This window comes from Bombus pyrosoma, linkage group LG10, assembly GCF_014825855.1.
Source record: "Bombus pyrosoma isolate SC7728 linkage group LG10, ASM1482585v1, whole genome shotgun sequence".
NCBI lineage: Eukaryota > Metazoa > Arthropoda > Insecta > Hymenoptera > Apidae > Bombus > Bombus pyrosoma.
Window position 1 is genome coordinate 14,906,293 of NC_057779.1, and position 16,545 is coordinate 14,922,837.

The window sequence follows — 16,545 nt, forward strand, 5'->3', positions numbered from 1 at the left end:
CCATGCGCGTGCTTCGGCTACACAGACAGCGGCGGTAATCCTCGAGGTATTATTTCGTACGTTGCTCGGCAACTGTTGTACACTGTCGAATTCTATGTTCCATTTAGAGAAAAGAGCAATTCCACTGTTGCAAATTACGAACAGCATCGTAGGAACGTGCTCCGTTGGTTTTGCTTAAGTAATTCCACGTCGGAAATAATTTTTTAACTCTTCGATGCTCCATTCTGTTTTATATATTTGATTATATTCGTTACAATTATATTTGTATATTTGATTGAAAATTTGTCTTTCTCTCCATAATAATAAAGTGTAATTCTTTTAGATTTTTTCGAGCTACGTCTGCCAGCTATAGCACTATAACACCTATGGCAGCTTGTGAGCTACGCATGGACAAATATTTTCCATCATCTTTCTTAAAGTACCTGTCCTTTCCAACTCTTGCACCTGTACCGGATGTTACAATTGCGTGATACAGGCGTACCTGTTAATTTGCTCCAAAGCTGGACAAAGTAAATTAATCGTTGAAAGATTAATTTTTCTTACTTGTAATACCTGATACGTTAATGTGTTAAAATTTATGGTTTAAAATGAACGTATGTATAGGATATTTGAAGTCCATAATCTACGTGAAGCACCGAAGATTCTTTCATTAAAAATAAAACCCTCTAGATAGTTCTAGAGACTGCAGTCAGTACTACACATAGCCTGAAGGTCAGATGAAAGCATCGTGGCACAGAGTATGTTAAATAATCAGAAATGCTACATATTTTTAATTGAATATGACAGGAGAAAGAGCATTATTGTGAGACACTATAAGAGGGAAATATTTCTCCATACCTCACTGCTATAAAACACAATACAGTACAATAAAATTCCATTTATTTGAACTTGAAGCAGACATAATAAAAGTTCATTGATTCTTTCTATTTATCACTTTCCATTCGAATTAATATTCAAATTAGTGGATTCATTTGGATCAATGGATTCAGTTAAACGAGCATTAACTATGTTCCAATAAATACAGTTTAGATAAATGGAGGGAGAGAATTGGAACCACTACAAGAGATTTATCTGTGGATAGCGTACTTAAAATATTAAACCAGATAGATGCGTTTAAAGAATGTTCATAGAAAACACTGTAAGTGATAAAATTGAGAAATTTTGATTTTCTATTGGAAAATTCTGCGTACCAATGAGAATGCCATAGTATTTAACTTAAATTTTATTTTTTAGATAATTTCAGTGTAATTTCCCTTTCTAAATAGTTATTAAGAATGCTGAAAGATAGTGTAACAGCTTCACCTCTATAGAAAATAATGTAGCTACTAATAGACACATTGGTTAATGGCTTTTTTACTTTTGTAATGGAGCATCTACCTTTCTTTACAACTAAGAAGTGGTGCATACAGGCTTCTCTACAGATACACTTTTCTTCTTCATGAAATTGGATCGTGTTAATGCAGAGGATTTCTTTTCCTTCTGAAAAGCTTGTCTCCTGCCACTTGCAATGTTTTCTACAAGTGTTCTTCAATTATGTAATTAATTCTATAACTCTGTTTGCAGTTCGTGTGCATGGGAGGAACACCAAAGCGTATGGAAGATTTTGCTCACTTCATAATGAAGGAAATAGGTCACAAGCTTCCGGCAGGGACGACACTTCTTGATATTAGCCAGTATTCATATCGTTACTCTATGTATAAAGTCGGACCAGTCCTTTCTATTAGCGTGAGTATACTTGACATTACGTTTATCCTTCGAAAATTATTCCTTTAGGAATTTCTCATATTCACGGGACTACGGATTTTCATGTATTTGTGAGGAATTTTAAGCTGCAAATATGCATTAATATACATTGTAAAATAATACATATACATACAGTAACAGATACATAAAATATCCAAAGTAGAATATTTGTTATAATATTTATTAGGCGAAGAAAATATTCGCTTACAAGTAATTTATGAATAATTAATGAAGATGGCAAATCGCTGCAAATACGTCACGCTTTGTCGTACGTTATTTCTTGTTTTTACTTCAAATCACGTTTTTTCAGGTTTGAATATTGTCTTTGCATCATGGGTTACAGTAATCAACGTAAATCAAGAATTTTTAAGATCTGTTAAAATTGGGTATTTACACAATCGTGCGATACGAATTTAATTAAATTGGAACGCTTCAGCCTCTCTCGAGGGCAGAACAGGACGTAGGTGAAATTGAAAAGCTTATTGAAACTGGATGAAATATGCCTTCACCGTATTTGCTCGCGGTTAACTTGGATTCGATTTAATCAGAATTGTATTTCCAAGATTAAATAGAATATGCATACGACCAGTTTGTGCAATAATGAGAGAACGTTGAGCAACGAATGTTGAAGATTATTTTCAATTGATGCAGCAAAGAGCAACATTTATCGTGAGATAAATGCTAGAATCGCCTGATTTTAAATTACCTGGAATATATCTCACTTTGTGGAAAATACAAATCAAATCACTTTTCAAAGATAATTGGGACATAACGAAATTAAATGAAGTACATAAAAGTATTCAAAATTATTTCTCAAATAGTACAGAATTCTGTGCTTTTGCTTAAGCTTATGGTATTAATATAGTTGCACAATTAATAATTTGGCCAGTGATGTGTGCAGAATTATTCTGAAAATAATGCAGAATATTTTATTTCAATTTAATTTTCTGATATTAATACATTCAGATGTTACACGATTTATGTGTATGTATATATATATGTATTGTTGAAAAGGGATGGTCTTCTTCATCGACATGTTAGAAGCGAGATAAATCAAAAAGATTCTATGATCTTGGTAATATAAAGAAATTTCATTAATTGAATTTCTTATCCCAATCGCTTCAGTTATTGTAACGCATCTACGATATTACTCTTTTTACTTTTGTGGAATACCACGATACCCCTGAATCCTCAATTGTGTATGTTTAAATAACTTCATAAGCAGTAAATACTGCTTAATTAGATATGTATCTTCGATAATAATCGATACAATATTTTTTACATCGTTTTATCTACTCCATCCAATTACTTTCTTCAAAGGAGCCATTTCTTTTCAGGTTTTATATTAGAGAAAGTGTACAGTTTTAGCTTTAAATCACATTCTAATTATAAACGAGGCATAAGCTTTGCATAATTGCGATAACAGTTTCTGGTTTCAACGATGCTTTAAAAGCGAATTAATCGAAATCGGATATTTGAAATAAATTGCTTGAAGAGAACAAGCCTCTTTCCTGTTTAACGCAAAATAAGAAAGAACACTGCAATAATTTATAATTAAATTTGATACTTTGCGAACTTTATAAGCTTTATCCGGGTACGTTATTTCAGTTACTCTCAATCTAATTGCGCTTTTTCTTATTTTTAACAAAACAAAGAAGATATTAATATGTCTGATTTCTCGTTTTCACTTCATATTAAAGTTTTCCTTAAAACATAAAAGTATCGTTACTTGTTAAAACAAAGTAAACGTCAGAGCGTAATAATTCAGAGATCTTAGCTCAGCTAATTCACTCCTTAATTAACTGTCGAAAGTCTGTAAGAAGTTTTCTGAAAAAGAGCCTTTGGCAAATAATGGTTGCGTGAGTATTATACTTCCTAGTCGAATGGTTGAATTGTTATGAAATTTTTATCCATCTCGTAAATAAGAAAAAGAAGAGAATTCTCTGAGACTAATTACAATTATCAATGCAAACGTAGCTAATATTAAAACACTGGAACTAAAACATCAACGTAGTTTACTCGGTTTACCGTCTTATCTTAAGAGTGCTTTTCTCAGGAAAGCTTTTTAATTATTGACACGAATAAAAAACGAGTAGCTAGAAATTTCAAAGCTAACAATTCCAAACTAGATACGACATATGCGTTTCGTTCGACGAATAACCATAATAGTAAACCGTAATAGGAATCATTGGTCAGCAACAACAAGTCGCACGTTCGAGCATAAAACAGCATCGAGATTCCGATAGAAGGGAGAATGTCTAGTCGAGCTTTCCACGATAACCATACACGCTTCTCTTCCCCCATGGGTTTCTCCATGCACCAGTTACTCGGCTGGTCGAGCAAACTATTTTTTATCGACGCTTTGTGCAAATCATCCGTGTGACGCGACAACACGTCAAACGACGCGAGAAACACAAAAGAAGTTGCGTAGCCATAGAGAAGTTCATCCTCGCAAGTGGTGCGAAAAGAAGTTGCGCCACTTTATCGCGTTACGATGACTGGACGGCAAAGTTCAGAACTTTTTCATTCTTTTCAGCGTTTTAAATTTAGAAGACCGTTTAAAAGAGGATCTAGGGAACACACAGGAATTTGCTCCATCAGAGGCTACAAAATATCGTACAGTCGTCCTCAATCGCGTCGTATTATCTTCCTGTTGCTAAAATCAAAAAATCAACGAAAATCAATAGAGTGTCGCCTCGTTGGACACTTACACGTCCTCGTTCGCATTTTCACCGACCATACGCGGTCTAAGTACCTGCCATAAATTGTTCCAAGTCTGAGTAATGCTATGTGGCATCGACGATTCTTCCAAATATAAACATAAATATAAAAGAAAAAGATATCGTCGATAGGAGGAGAAATATAGGAAATTTTCTGTTTAGCATGGAATGGGCATGCCGTCGGTTGGAATTTTGCTTCACGAAATGATCAAGCTGATGTACCACGCGAAGGTGAAGGATCCGATATTCTTCAGGATTGGTACTTGTGGTGGGATCGGCCTTGAAGGCGGTACCGTGGTAATTTCCGAGGAAGCAGTCGATGGAATGCTGAAATCGTACTTGGAAGTGGTAAGAAATTCTTGTGGAATCCAGCATGTGGCCATTCCGACAGTTCTTACTTTCTTTTTCCCTGTTCTTAGCTTTGCAATCCTCACGCTTCGATCAAGTGAATGACTCGTCTTGGTTGGAACGCGTTGTTCAAACTTACAATCTTTTCCAAAGAATAGACGGCTACGAAACATAATCTATAATTCCATCAACGACTAATTAACAACTAATAGCAAAATAGCCTCTAATTTCATTGAAGATTATATAAAAAGTTCCTTGATCGTAGATTAGGAATAGGAAATCTATTTTTTTATAAACTTCTATAAGCTTTCTGCTTCTTCCTTTGCTTTCATGCATTTAGAGTCGTATCCACTTCTGACTGTTCCATTTTACTTTTGTTTTTAGCCTGTGCTCGGCAAAGTGGTGAGGAGGCCTGCTAAGTTAGACCGACAACTAGCTCGTGATCTAAAGGCTCTAGCGCACCGTGACGATCCTTATGATACCGTAATCGGTAAAACTATGTGCACCGACGACTTCTACGAAGGACAGGGACGTATGGACGGTGCATTCTGTGAATTCACGGAAAACGATAAGATGGATTACTTAAACAAGCTGCACAAAGCTGGCGTAGTGAATATAGAGATGGAGAGTCTATCGTTTGGAGCACTCACACATCTAGCGGGCATTAAGTCTGCTGTCGTCTGCGTAACATTGCTAGATAGATTCAAAGGCGATCAGGTAGATTTTCATAATTTTTATACTTAGAACGTACTGTTGGAGATTTATAAAATTTCCATGAAAATGTACGAATTGGTCGACGTGATGTACATATACTGGTAGTTTCAGCGTTAGGATCTGTTATTGATCGTTTGTGCTGAATTGACCATTGTCTTTGCAGGTGCTGGCACCGAAAGAAGTCCTGAATGAATGGCAAATAAGACCGCAACAATTAGTCGCACGCTATATAACGAGATATCTTCAACGAAAAGGCCGCCTCTCCTTAGATGGCCACGGATCAATGTGTGTGAAAAGCCCGCGCCGGTTCAAACTGGTGCAACAGGAATCTGAAAACTACGATTAAATTGGAGGCGGCCCGAGACTAAAGGAATTGCCACGAAAATCTGTTATGGAGCCTGTTAACAGATGAATGTACTGTTAAAATACAATGGAAAAGCACGCATTAGTTGATTCTACCAACGATTAGCTTATTGATCGGGCGTCGTTTCACTTCTTTATATACATTCAAGTCACAAATATTATTGTTAGTAAGAAAAAAACGAAAGAAAGATGTTCCTTCTTATTTTTTATAAATTAAACTATTATTTAATTCTTTTTTGTATGTAGGTTTTACGTACAAAGTATTTCTTGGAAAGAGTTTACATAGAAAAGTAAAACCTCGATTATCATATACGTTGTAAACATACTTTTATAAATTTTGTGTATTTAATTATCAATGTCGAGTTATTAATGAAATTTGACATATAAAACGAACTGTTATTTCACATATTACGCTGTTGCTTCAGCGTCGTAGAAAGTTTCTTAATGTTTTTCTTTGGTATTACGTCATTTTCTAAGTTTTCAACACTGCGTACCTATGTGTCGTTGTAGTATTTAATGTAAAATTTGTAGGTTGCACTTAAGTTTCACGATAGTTACGAAGGAAAAGCTCAAAGAGTCACAAACCTCATCAGTTTCGCTGCACATTATGGTGCTGTGATCCAAGTACAAAGCAGCAAGGTATTAAAAAAAAATAATTACCAAAGTACATCATGTACGTTCGTAATGACCACACTTGGCCACATATCTATTGTCCGTGTATTTTCTGAAAGTTTTATTTCAGACTGCAATTATAATTATATGCGAGGACATATGAAGAAGTTTAACATTTATCGACCAAGAGAGCTTTACGTTTTAATTACGAAAATATCATGTAAATCTTGAAAAATTTTGTACACGATGTGCTGAAGTTCTACAACGGATCTATGAATGGTTTATTGTAGTCCTGTGGTGCTCGTAGTTTTATTAATTATGAAATTGATTAAGTACGAAACTGCAAATTCCTTTAGCTATGTTTTAAGGACGTATGAAATATCTTATTCGATAATGTTAAGATTCTGTGTATTAGTAGTTGGTTAGAAATCTAGCAGCACATTCCACATAGTTAAATAAAAGCTTGCTTTCGTTCAGCTGACGTTTGTGATGCGATTGAGGTTCTTTTACATATATGTATACCATATATTATGGGCGTATATATAAAGACAACCTCGACATTCAAGATTCAATCGAGACTGGATTAAGAATTCAAAAATAAAAAGAAATGATATGGTAACAAAATTTCTGTCATTATTTTCATTTTATTCTTTGGAACTTTGCTTCCTAGTGCCAAACAATACATTTGAAGAATAATTTATTTTAATAAAATTCTTAATCCTGTTTCAATGTTATAAGTAGTTGAAGTTCTATGAGTAATAAACACGTTAAAATAGTTGGTCACAAACCAGTTACGATTATTTCAACACAAGAAAAAAGCAGATACGGAGACTCCGTAAGAAGTTTAAATAGAAAAATAAATGTAGTTAACGTTTTTAATTAGTAGCTATATTCGCAAGAATTCCATGTTATATATATTTTTAAGGTGTGTATGTGTTTTTGTATTAATATAAATTTGTTGATTGAAGGATATGTCGACTCTTGTTCTGGAATAAAGGTAAGAAGTCGGCGAATTAAACTAGATATTTATGAAACGTCTAAAAGTAATCAATCACTGCATTATTATATACTATTGTAACGATAATTTTTAAAGGTTTACTATAAACGTAAAATATCTTACTTATTTTCTGGAAACAAGAATTTAGTATTAGACTTTAGTAGTATCATAAAATTTTTCATTGCTTTCATACGTACTAAATATTTTGTTAACGGGAATAAAACATAATGACAATTATTTTCGGTTTTTTGAAGTGATGGAATGACGAATAGGAAATATTCAAAGATTTTTAGTCTGCGTTCTCATGAACTCTGGATTTTCTAAATGTGTTCAACGAAAGACATTTTTGGAACGGACAAACCTTACATTTCTTGTAAATGTTTGACGAAAGTTTTTTTTTCTAAACTTTTAACATCATGAAAAGTTGGATGAATTTTTTATGCAAAAACACTACCACGCGCTAAATGTACCGAATTTTAAGTAAATCATGTCAACTAATAGTAGATTATATCAGCTAATAAATGTATTATTCATGGTGTTCGTTCTTTTATAAATTTATGTATGGTTGTAGTAAAATTGATTGCATGTTTTTTATTTAATTACTGTTGCAGCAAACCATGTATTTTAAAGCCATAAAAATCTTAGAAAGATTTAAATTTTCTTTTTATACTACTTTTGAACTAGATTGACATCGTTCAAACGATCGAAAGCTAATGTTCGCTGATTGGGGAAAAGAAACTAACGCATTAGCACTTGTAACATTGTATCACACGGTACGCACAATTCCCCGTTTAATGTTTATTGTATAACTTTGCATAAGAGTTCGTCGTAATTGTTAAATAAAAATTGTTGGTGTTACGATTATAGTTCAGCCTTGAGGTTGCACACGGCGGTGCTTCGGTATGTTAATTATATTTTTGTGATTACCGATTCCCATGTTGTATCGTGTTTACTATATCGTAGCTAGCAATGTTATATAATTATACGATATACCTTCATTGACGTTGTTGAGCGCCGAATGTAAAAAATGACCTCCGTAATATTAAATTCGCGGAGAATAAGCGACAGAACTTGAAATCGAATTTGTTCCAACGCGTTTACTCCTGTTCGATCGCCCGCGTAATCAAATAACGATCAGCGTTGACGTTGACTAACCTTAGCGCGATTAGTGATTTGCAATAAAAAAATCGAAATCCACGTAGACAAAATTTATCAATCGACGTATGAAGTGTCTTGAATCGATTTCAATGTTCTGCCAACAGCCTAAACTATATACAGATACATAATTTAGGAAAATAGATCTTACAGAGTTGAAATTTTCCTTTTATTCGATAGTAGCAAACCAAGTGACTTGTACAAAAGCCGACACGTATTTTCTTCCTCGTTTCACGCGTGCACGCGTACGTAAGCATTTTTTATAACGATGTCCAATCGATTACATGCAGTTCTGTAACACGAACAGATCCGATCGATGTCGACTTTTGGCTTTTCAGGGATTAACCGCATTATCTATCGCAGTTTCGCGTTGACGTTTCACGAACATTATGGTTCGCTTTTCCAAGGGATAACGCGATTGACTCTGTAAACCGAGAGGCACGACGTGCATCGTGAACCATCGTGAAAGCTTAAAATCTAAAATTGGATTGGTTGAATATATTTCGAAATTATGGTATCTCGAGTTGCCTACATTAGAGGTTAATGGGAATAAGTTGAGTTTACACTATTACCTGTATGTTTTTGTTTTCTATAAACAACGACATATCTGTGATGCGTATTAAAAAATTAATGAGAAGTATTACGAAGAGTACCAAATGTTATTATACATACACGTATTCAACTTAAAAAATGACTTTTCTCAGTCGTATACACATGCCTATGACATATTGTCGATACTTATTGTCTATTTATGAATATCCTACTATTTCATGAGAAATAGTATTACCATTTCGTGAGAAATTCTTCACTGTTATATTGGTATCTTTTAACATTATCAAATTACTACTTAATCGATGCAACATCGACGAGAAAGGTGTTTAGCGTAAGTTCATTAATATTATTCAGCTATCGCTGTCCTTTCACTGTGAATGTATTTATTTATATGCAACACTATTTATGATATAACTAATCTGTCTTCTTTTTTTAGAGATCAATTACTCTGACAGATGGATTATATATATATATAATGTATATATAATGTATATGTATACATATATATATATATATATATATATATATATACATAACATTATTTATTGTGCACTATGTTATAAAAGGACAATAAAAAAGGAATTAATACCATGCAGTGTCTTTTATAGAGTCTTAATTCTCAGGTTATTATTTCAAATCTAAAAGATATCTGTAAGCGCAATTTTCATTTTAATTGGATTAACCCCCTAACCTACGACTTACGTTCGAGAATTTTGGGCCGAAAAAGTAAAAAGGCTCGCGCAACCTTCGAGCAATTCGCACGACTTGTGTAGTACATACCATAAGCGATGCCCGTAATATTTACGATTGGTTCGATCATCTACTACGGGATATGCCCGTAATATTTACGTTTGGCCCGATCGTCGTACTACGGGCTATGCCCGTAATATTTACGTTTGGCCCGATCATCGTACTACGGGCTATGCCCGTAGTTGTAGGTTAAGGGGTTAATAAAATCAAGGAGCGTGTCTTTTGAAAAGTACAAGAACTTAACGAAAGTTATTTATTTTCTTTTTTGTACACCTTATAAGCAAGTGAAAAGAATGTAAATGTCTTTAGTACTACATTGAACGATACTTGTTTTACAGACGCTTATCCATCGACGACGTAAAATCGATTCTTTAATCCTGCTACGTCCTTTGAATCATTTTTTCATCTGATCGTGTCTGTTTATCGGAATGTTTCTTACGATCGAGGGAAGCTCCAGTGAGGATCGTTATTGATATACGTAATTTTTCGTTAGTTTTGTGTTAAAGTCTTTCTTAGAAAATTTAAAACCTTTTGCTCGCTGAAGAACCAGATTGCAGCATTTACATCTGAGGGACGACAATTAACGAGCAGCTCTTTGGGGAAATTAACGTAAGTTTTGAGATTCATCGTATTATTAATTTCAATTACTCGTAAATAATACGTCATGGTATTCCTAACGATACTGTTATGATGTCGATAATGACGTAATATGTAGAACCGGAAAAACAAAAATATTATGTCAGGAAACATTTATTCAAATACAAAGAATCGTTATTCAAACAGATAATAAAAATAAATTTGTAAGATTAAATTAAAATAATTAACTAACTAATGATCGACTCTGCTACATACATATTAACATTTTACCGACCGATAGTCGATTAATCGGTTTTTTGTCGCCAATGCTTACCAACCGGTAGCTTATTAATCGGCTTTTTGTCGTCAACGCTTACCGACCGGTAGCTTATTAATCCGCTTTTTGTCGCCAACGCTTACCGACCGATAGCTTATTAATTGGCTTTTTGTCGCCGATAATTTTTCTCATTATTTGAGCAGTAATTTGCTATTCAGTACTAAGGTATCTTGCTCAGTTGCGTCAATTGTCCTAAAACGCGAGGGAAAAGTAACTGAAGCGGCTGATATGCTAAAAGAAGCATATGGAGTAAATACTATGAAGCCACTAGTCATTTACAATAGGCTGAAAAGGTTTCAGGAAGGAACAGAAAACGAATGGAAGATGGAGCTCATGAGGATTGGCCTTTTACCTTGCAAACCGATGAGAACGTTCTATGGATTCGAAAACTTGTGTTATCGAATCGGCGAATCACTGTATGGATGATCGCCGAAGAGCTTAGTATCGCTTTAGGATGTGCACATCCAATTCCAAAAAACGATTTAAAAATGCGAAAACTTGATGGTAGAATTGCTGATCCCACGGTTTGCTGATGTAATTCTACGTACATTTTGAACACAATGTAAATACTGTTAAACTTGCAACAATGTTAATAGTTTATAGTAACATGAGGTGCAAATATTCTCAGTTCATCTTGTTGTAAATATTCGTTGAGAAGGGTTGAAAATAGCTGAAGTCAAAGTGTATTTAGTGCTTAGTCGTTTTACGCAGGGTGCTCACACAGTTACTGGTCAATGTTTTTACCGTAAATACTAAAAAAAGTTAACATGGGAACATTTTTGGCACATGTTGCGACCAGCATGATGGCATATATTTTAATTTTTCATGCTTACAACATTTTCCGGATTTTTCAAACTGAGCGTGACATATTTTTTTGTAATATACTTTAATATTTCGTACATTAATACAATTTTAATCAATACATAGTTTCTTTCAAGATCTCAAGATTATACAAGACTGAAAATAAAAGAAATGTTCAAATTTTTTGTACAGTTTTACATTTACCAGTATTTCTTATACAACAAGTTTAAGGAGCATTTTCAATACTATTCCTGTCTACTATTCCAGATATAGATAAATATGTATATTTTCAAGTGAATAAGTTTCATTCTTATAATTACAAAACGATGAGCAATTTCCTAAACAATGTGTTTAAATTTCAAATGTTTATCCGTTTGGATTTGAACGGTACGAAGTAAGGTAGTGACTTTCAAGACTGCAAACGAAAAAATTAATATATACCACAGATTACAATTGTATTACGACGTCAATACGTTATATTTATTGAAAAACGTCTTCAGAGCGAGAAATTGGGATTCTAGTACTCCTTCTCAATGATGTACGTTATTACGTTAATTATAAAAAATGATAAAATTGTGTATCCTTTCATTTTCCCCACATATCTATCATTTATAAGAGATCAAGCTGGCTAGTACCCGCATTAAGACCCTATATATCTAAATTACACACGTTTAAATTACAAAGTAGGAATTATTCGCTACGAGAAGAAGATGGACCAAAACGTCTAAAATGAGTCAAGCTAACACCAGTAGTAATCATTTTATGTAGGAAGTATGAAACGCTTTGTTCGATACGTTGAAGTTTCTACGGAGAAATAATCTGTTTTCAAATTACCCGATATTAAGTTTGAAGCACGATTACAACATTACAATTCATTTTTAACTCGTTTAACTTCGTAGTTATATTTATTATTTTTTCCATTTACCAAATTATGCAAAAATATTCGAAAAATAAATCCATGAAAAGAACGTTTGGAATATTTGTAGAATCCATGAATTGTTAGTCTTCTTAATAAGTTTACCGTTTATAGGATGTACAGAAGTATAAATTCAATTACAGAAAACTATTTATTTATAAACTACTTGCAAATAAAATTGTTCTTATTATCATCATAATAATCTCATAATGAATTCTTATTTTCGTGTTGCCAGCTTCTATCAACTCTTGGTCGAATATTATTTATTATTTTGATGTACAGCATAACCTTGATTATACATTGCGTACATACATCATCCGAACGTTCTATCATCAGAATGTTGTATAATTCTGTATCTCATATACGTATATACGTATATACTTATATACATGTTTAATACATATAGTATTTATTTCCCCCATCAAAATTGTTGACGACGAAACTGTCGAAATAAGATCTCGTCACATCATTTCTGTGTAGTATTTACATTCGACGTTTCAACCAATAATGGAGGAATAACGACCACGATTAATGTTGCCATTTGAGAGGAAATACGAAATCATTCAGATGTTAGAAATGCCATAGCAAGAAAGTGCGGTATTCCATGGTTGATCGTGCACAGTTTATATGTACACAGAAAACAGATTAAAAAATATTTCGATTTCAACAAAAAGATTATGAGACGTTTACCAAACATGCAGATGTTGAAATTAGAAATAGCTCTTTGGAGGTGGTGCACCCTATGTATAGAAAAAAACATAGAATTGTTAGGACCAGACATACGGAGAAAAGCTCTGGAATTTAATGAAATTTTAAGCATAGATCCTCATTTTAAAGCCTCTTACCAGTGGTTGCGAAAATTGAGAGAACGTTACAATATTTCTCAACTGAATGTAATGAAATATTTTATGAGCCCAACTAAAGATGGATTGTGTAGTTTCAAAAATTATCTTAAAAGATTGATGCTACAAAACAAGGTCGCATTGCAGAATGTTTACAATGTCAGTTACACAGAAATCTTGTGGAAAGCAGTACCAGAAAAAACTTCGATTTTTGACCGTGCAAAATGGACAGGAGACCAAGATATGTGCGAAGATCACGTTACTATACTTCTTTGTACAAATGCTACCGGATGTCACAAGTTGCCGGTACTAATAATTGGCAGCATTGCGGAACCGCAAGGTTCATCCATTTTGAATGATGGCATCTCAACTACCTACAAAGTAAAAGCCAATGCTTGGTTGGACAATATTATTTTCAATCAATGGTTCGAAGAATATTTCTTAAAATCAGTTAAAGAAAGACAAGAGAAGAACGGGCGCAGGCAAGAAACGGTGTTGTTACTAGATAATAATAGGGTGGCTCACAATCTCAAAGATCTAAATAAAAAAGATAAATTCGTTAAAGTTGTGTGTATTCCATTTGACGTATCACTACATATGCTCCCATTGAATAATGAAGTAATCTCCTGTTTCAAGCGAATGTACCGAAGAGAATTGGTGCTAACATTAATGCTATTACCTGTCTGGAATACCGAAGAAGAAGTGATAGAGACCCATAAAAAATTAACCTTGTGGGATAGTTGCCGCATGATACATGATACTTGATCACATATCGACAATGAAATACTGATAAAAGGGTGGAACATCCTTTTCGGGTATGAAACCACTTGTGACAATCGCGCAGATATGTTACTAAAAGACGTAAAAGAAGTAACTGCATACATGCGTACCTTACCTGGATGCGAACGAATCACTGAAAATTGTGTGTTAAACTGGTTTAATGTTGAAGACGTACGTGATATAGTCATGAAGATATGTACCGACGAAGTTCTTCAAAGTTTTGGAAACACAGATATTGTCAACGATGAAGCTGGGCCTTCTCATTCGAAGATTCCAAAGGTGGACTAACATGGTTTGAAGGTTCGGAGGAATTGCTTATATTAAGACGTGTATATGTTGTAAAATATAATATGATTCAGCTATAAGAAAATTATGGAACGCGTACGATTTTATGTAGCGTTTAATTGCTTGCTTGTACCGTTTGATTTGTAGTATATGACACTCAATACAGGAAAAGCTGTTGCTCTATTATTCAAACACATTTATCATTATTAGTTCCTTAATCAATATTCTACTATATATGGGAGACAAGGAAAGACGCGCATGGTATTTTTGTACTTACGTTCTCTTTGAACTTTATACTTTCAATTTAGCAAATTAGAGTTAAAGTAATTGTTAAATTAAATGTTTACATGGAATATCGAGATGGATCGATGAATGTATTAAATAAATATATAGTCCCACAAAAAAAATGATGATGAACATAAAATCTTATTTAAATAATAACTTTCAAAAGAAACATTATCTACCATTGCGTATGCTGCTCCAAATAGCATAATTTTGCCCTGCGCAGTTCTTTTCTCAACTTAGGTGTAATAATTAGGTGTAAATGAGGTGTAATATAAATTATTTCATAATTTAGGTGTTCCAATTTATGTATCCCATTCTGTATATCAGCGGATATTTATTATTTATTTATTACCTACCAAAGCCTATAGATACGCGACTAATCAGTGTAAAACTTGCACTGGACCTAAATTTATATTGATAAAATTATATGATATAGAAACAAATATCAATATAAAATGATATATCACCTTTCTCGCATTCTTTACAATTTGTCATATAAAAATAGTAAATTGTAATTGTAATTGTAAGTAATTAACTAAATGTGGTAATTGAGGTTGGCGATCTCGTCTATGTAAATGACTTTGAAATATGTTAAAGAATGTAAATGACGATAGTAACTACTCGTGCTCCACACGAGCCACAACGTTTTTGTTTTGTTTCTTTAATTTCTACTTGACAATATGTTCAACTGGACATTCGGTAAATTTTTCTAGCTTTATTGCTAACTGACATGTGAAAGGCTATCCCCAGCGAGATTGTATCTTCCAGTTTATCATGCGCATGTTATTTAGCAATTAAACTAGAAAAATGTACCGGATGAACAAATTAAATAATAAAAAGAAAACTTACTAAAACTCCTTTATTAGTTTATTACATCAGAATATTACATGTTAAATAAGAAATATTTAATATGAACAGCTTCATGCTCAATGTTATCATAGACGAGTCAATCATGTTAGAAATTGTAAAAGAAAGACTATTTGTTACATTTAAAACGAGATTAACACTAAACCTACCGACATTTCGCGTATGTCTATTCCTACAGTGTGCGGTCAAAATGACAAATTATCTTATTATCAAATATACACTTGCCGCATAAATATTTCCCGCGTTTTAAACAAATTTTGATAATTTTGTAATCTTTACAATTTTTTACTTGACAAATTTTTGTAATAATGAATCTGAACTTGTTGATAATTTTATTATATGGTTTTTTCCCCGCGATTCTTTATATAAAAGTAATGTATTTATAACAATTTTGTGAATTCTCTATAAATTGGTCTATATTGTAGATACCATTGCAAATTTATTGGTTCGTAAACGTTGGCTTCTTTCGCTCTTCCTATCAAATCGTATAAACCTCATAATTTCAGCAGAGTCATTCCTGCTCATTGTTTTTGAAAAAAATGCGGGTCTCCAAATTTTATTCCACAATGTTGAGGTTATTAGATGTATAATGAGAGAGACGCGTGGATAAATTACAAGGTAGAGAAATATATTTTAAATACAGAAGTGAAAATATAAGAATGAAATAATAATATGAGCTGGTACAGATCCGCACGCTAGCTGTGTTACTCTATAACTGAAAAAAACCCCAAAGCCAACGTCGCCTGTCGACTGTTTATGGTCTGCCTTCGTCGCAGTCTTTTGTCTATGCGCTATCGATGGCTTCAGTGCTTTAGAAAGCTAAAAAGACCAGATGTAGAGTTTTCTTAAAAGTGGTGACCTTCAACACACAAATATGAGACATCTAAATTTTTTGCCTGATA

At 33.4% G+C, this 16,545-nt stretch overlaps 2 protein-coding genes across 3 annotated transcripts in view; both read left to right on the plus strand.

Annotated features, from left to right (window-relative positions):
* LOC122572030 (uridine phosphorylase 1) overlaps positions 1-8,355 on the plus strand; it is a 50,671-nt gene extending 42,316 nt beyond the window's left edge. For both annotated transcript variants that reach the window (XM_043736540.1, XM_043736539.1), the window contains exons 3-6: positions 1,564-1,725; positions 4,626-4,811; positions 5,196-5,528; positions 5,689-8,355. In XM_043736540.1, coding sequence (XP_043592475.1) covers positions 1,564-1,725; positions 4,626-4,811; positions 5,196-5,528; positions 5,689-5,871 — 864 coding nt within the window. In that variant the 3' untranslated portion in view covers positions 5,872-8,355. The remainder of the gene's footprint in view (positions 1-1,563; positions 1,726-4,625; positions 4,812-5,195; positions 5,529-5,688) is intronic.
* A 4,924-nt stretch (positions 8,356-13,279) lies between these two features.
* On the plus strand, positions 13,280-14,494 carry LOC122571720 (jerky protein homolog-like). Its single transcript, XM_043735780.1, has 2 exons — positions 13,280-14,165; positions 14,271-14,494. The coding sequence occupies exons 1-2, from the start codon at positions 13,280-13,282 to the stop codon at positions 14,492-14,494; spliced, it is 1,110 nt and encodes a 369-aa protein (XP_043591715.1).
* Positions 14,495-16,545: the final 2,051 nt, after the last annotated feature.

What these genes read in the sequence shown, in the direction of transcription:
- LOC122571720 (XM_043735780.1), top strand. Translation starts at nt 13,280, where the DNA reads ATGCAGATGTTGAAATTAGAAATAGCTCTTTGGAGGTGGTGCACCCTA. An exon ending in AAAATTAACCTTGTGGGATA is followed by an intron (nt 14,166 to 14,270) that starts GTTGCCGCATGA and finishes ACAATCGCGCAG; the next exon opens with ATATGTTACTAAAAGACGTA.